Here is a 1,745-nt window from a genome sequence, read left to right as displayed (position 1 = left end):
ATCTAGTGCTGCAGTCTTGCTGTAGCCTCGTCGTAAATGTTTCGAGGACACTCCAAGCGAGATGGCAGAACGTTTCAGCGGTTCAAGTGTGCTTTTTGCATATGGGGAATTCTGTAGTTGTTCCCATCTTTGGAGGCGCATAATTTCAATGAGACAGGACTGGAAAGTGAAAAAGATGTTGTTGAGCTTGTCGCGTGTCAGATCAGAGAAAGATGTTTCAACGGCGGCGATCAACTCATCAATAGTTTGTGGAGCTGCCTGATGCTGGAGAGACTGAATTGGCCGGAAGTACCCCAGATCTAAAACATTCATGTCCGGACTGTTTGGCGGTTGGCATACGAGATCCAAAGTGATTCCACTGGCCGCTGCAGCATCCATCCAGGCGCGGTCATTGGGAACAATATACGGACGCGCATTGACCTGCTAAACGGACACCTGGATTCTCCCTGCGCGCAGTCCACGAGGCCATTGTGCATTTATGGCTGGGATTAACTTGTTGATGAGCATGTCCCGGTAAACATCTTTGGTAACAGTTAATGGTTTGGTGACCATTGTACCAGCAGGACGATTCCTACTGTTCCTCTTGGCAGGTTCCTTGCTGACGAACGGCCAAATGCCTAACTTACCATTAAACCACTGCTTGCGACCAGGATCCCAATGAGGCCGGGCGACGGCAGCCAGAAACAAGATGTTGGTAATAAAATATTTGCTTCTACATGTTCACTGCGGGTCTGGTTCGTTGGGCAGCAAGTACAATTTCTGACCGTCCTTCATCAGGTAGAACGATTTTTCATCCACATGAACTGTCTCCATCATCATGTTGAACTTCGGATTTCTGTTTTCAGGACAAGCGACTGTGGTAGGATCCAGCATTGACAAGGCAAATTGTAGACGTTCCGTCTTGTTGCTATCAGTCAATAATGGCTTCAGCGCATTCGTATGCATTCTGATCTCTCCTGCATTCACACGGCTGTGTAGGGTACTCTTAGCAACATTTAGCGCCACTGCCATTGAACGAATATTCTGCCGCTTTCGCAGCGGTAGGTGCTTTAGTCGGTGTAGGGCGAGATCCTTCTTCTTTGGTCCGACTTTGCCTTTCATCCGAGATGCAACCGCAGCACAAATGGCCCCATTTTTCAAAGATTGCCGCCCCTGTTGCCAAATGTGACGTACTGTTCTCGTACTTACATGAAATTTCTCAGCCGCACTTGTCATGGCACCTTTCTTCACTACGCCAGCCGTACTGTTTTCAAAGAGAAACTCGTACACTGCCTGTCGTTTACTGTCCGTGAGGTTCTTGATACCCCTGTCGCTTCCTATCATAGGTTGTGTGTTCATGGCTGTTCTTCTCACACGTACTCACTGAAGGAGTGCTCTACTAACGATTTGCAGCGTGCCTTGCTAGACCGGTTGCCATACAGTGCCACACCGGTGTGTTGCAACCAGTGATGTGCGTCTACGCGTAAACAACGATAGTCTACATTCTACACGTAGACTACTTTATACACGTAGATTACGTAATCTATGTAAACAACATGGCGAAAGGTGATAACTTAGAAAAGGGCGCCGTGGAATTAAAAGAAAATTATACTGCGTATCAGTTACTAATGTGTGAGAAGAACCTTTCATACTCTTCCTTCCAAATTCGAACAATTTCTCACCTAGAAAGAAACCTAATATAGGATATATTCTAGTGTTTTATGAGGAAAAGACAACTCTTGCCTCACGACTGCCATCTGTTTTTT

At 46.5% G+C, this 1,745-nt stretch overlaps 1 protein-coding gene across 1 annotated transcript; it reads right to left on the bottom strand.

The window, feature by feature from the left end:
• Positions 1-720: 720 nt before the first annotated feature.
• LOC145986446 (uncharacterized) lies at positions 721-1,338 on the bottom strand. The gene has a single exon (XM_083120468.1). It carries the CDS (start codon positions 1,336-1,338, stop codon positions 721-723), a length of 618 nt encoding a protein of 205 aa, XP_082976594.1.
• Positions 1,339-1,745: the final 407 nt, after the last annotated feature.

Source organism: Lepisma saccharinum, chromosome 1, assembly GCF_977018435.1.
Source record: "Lepisma saccharinum chromosome 1, izLepSacc3.1, whole genome shotgun sequence".
Taxonomy (NCBI): Eukaryota; Metazoa; Arthropoda; class Insecta; order Zygentoma; family Lepismatidae; genus Lepisma; species Lepisma saccharinum.
Note: the sequence above shows the minus strand (reverse complement) of the source record. Positions and strands in the feature narration are given on the sequence as shown.

Excerpts from the sequence above, each read along its gene's own strand:
- LOC145986446 (XM_083120468.1), bottom strand. The coding sequence starts at position 1,338 with ATGAACACACAACCTATGATAGGAAGCGACAGGGGTATCAAGAACCTC.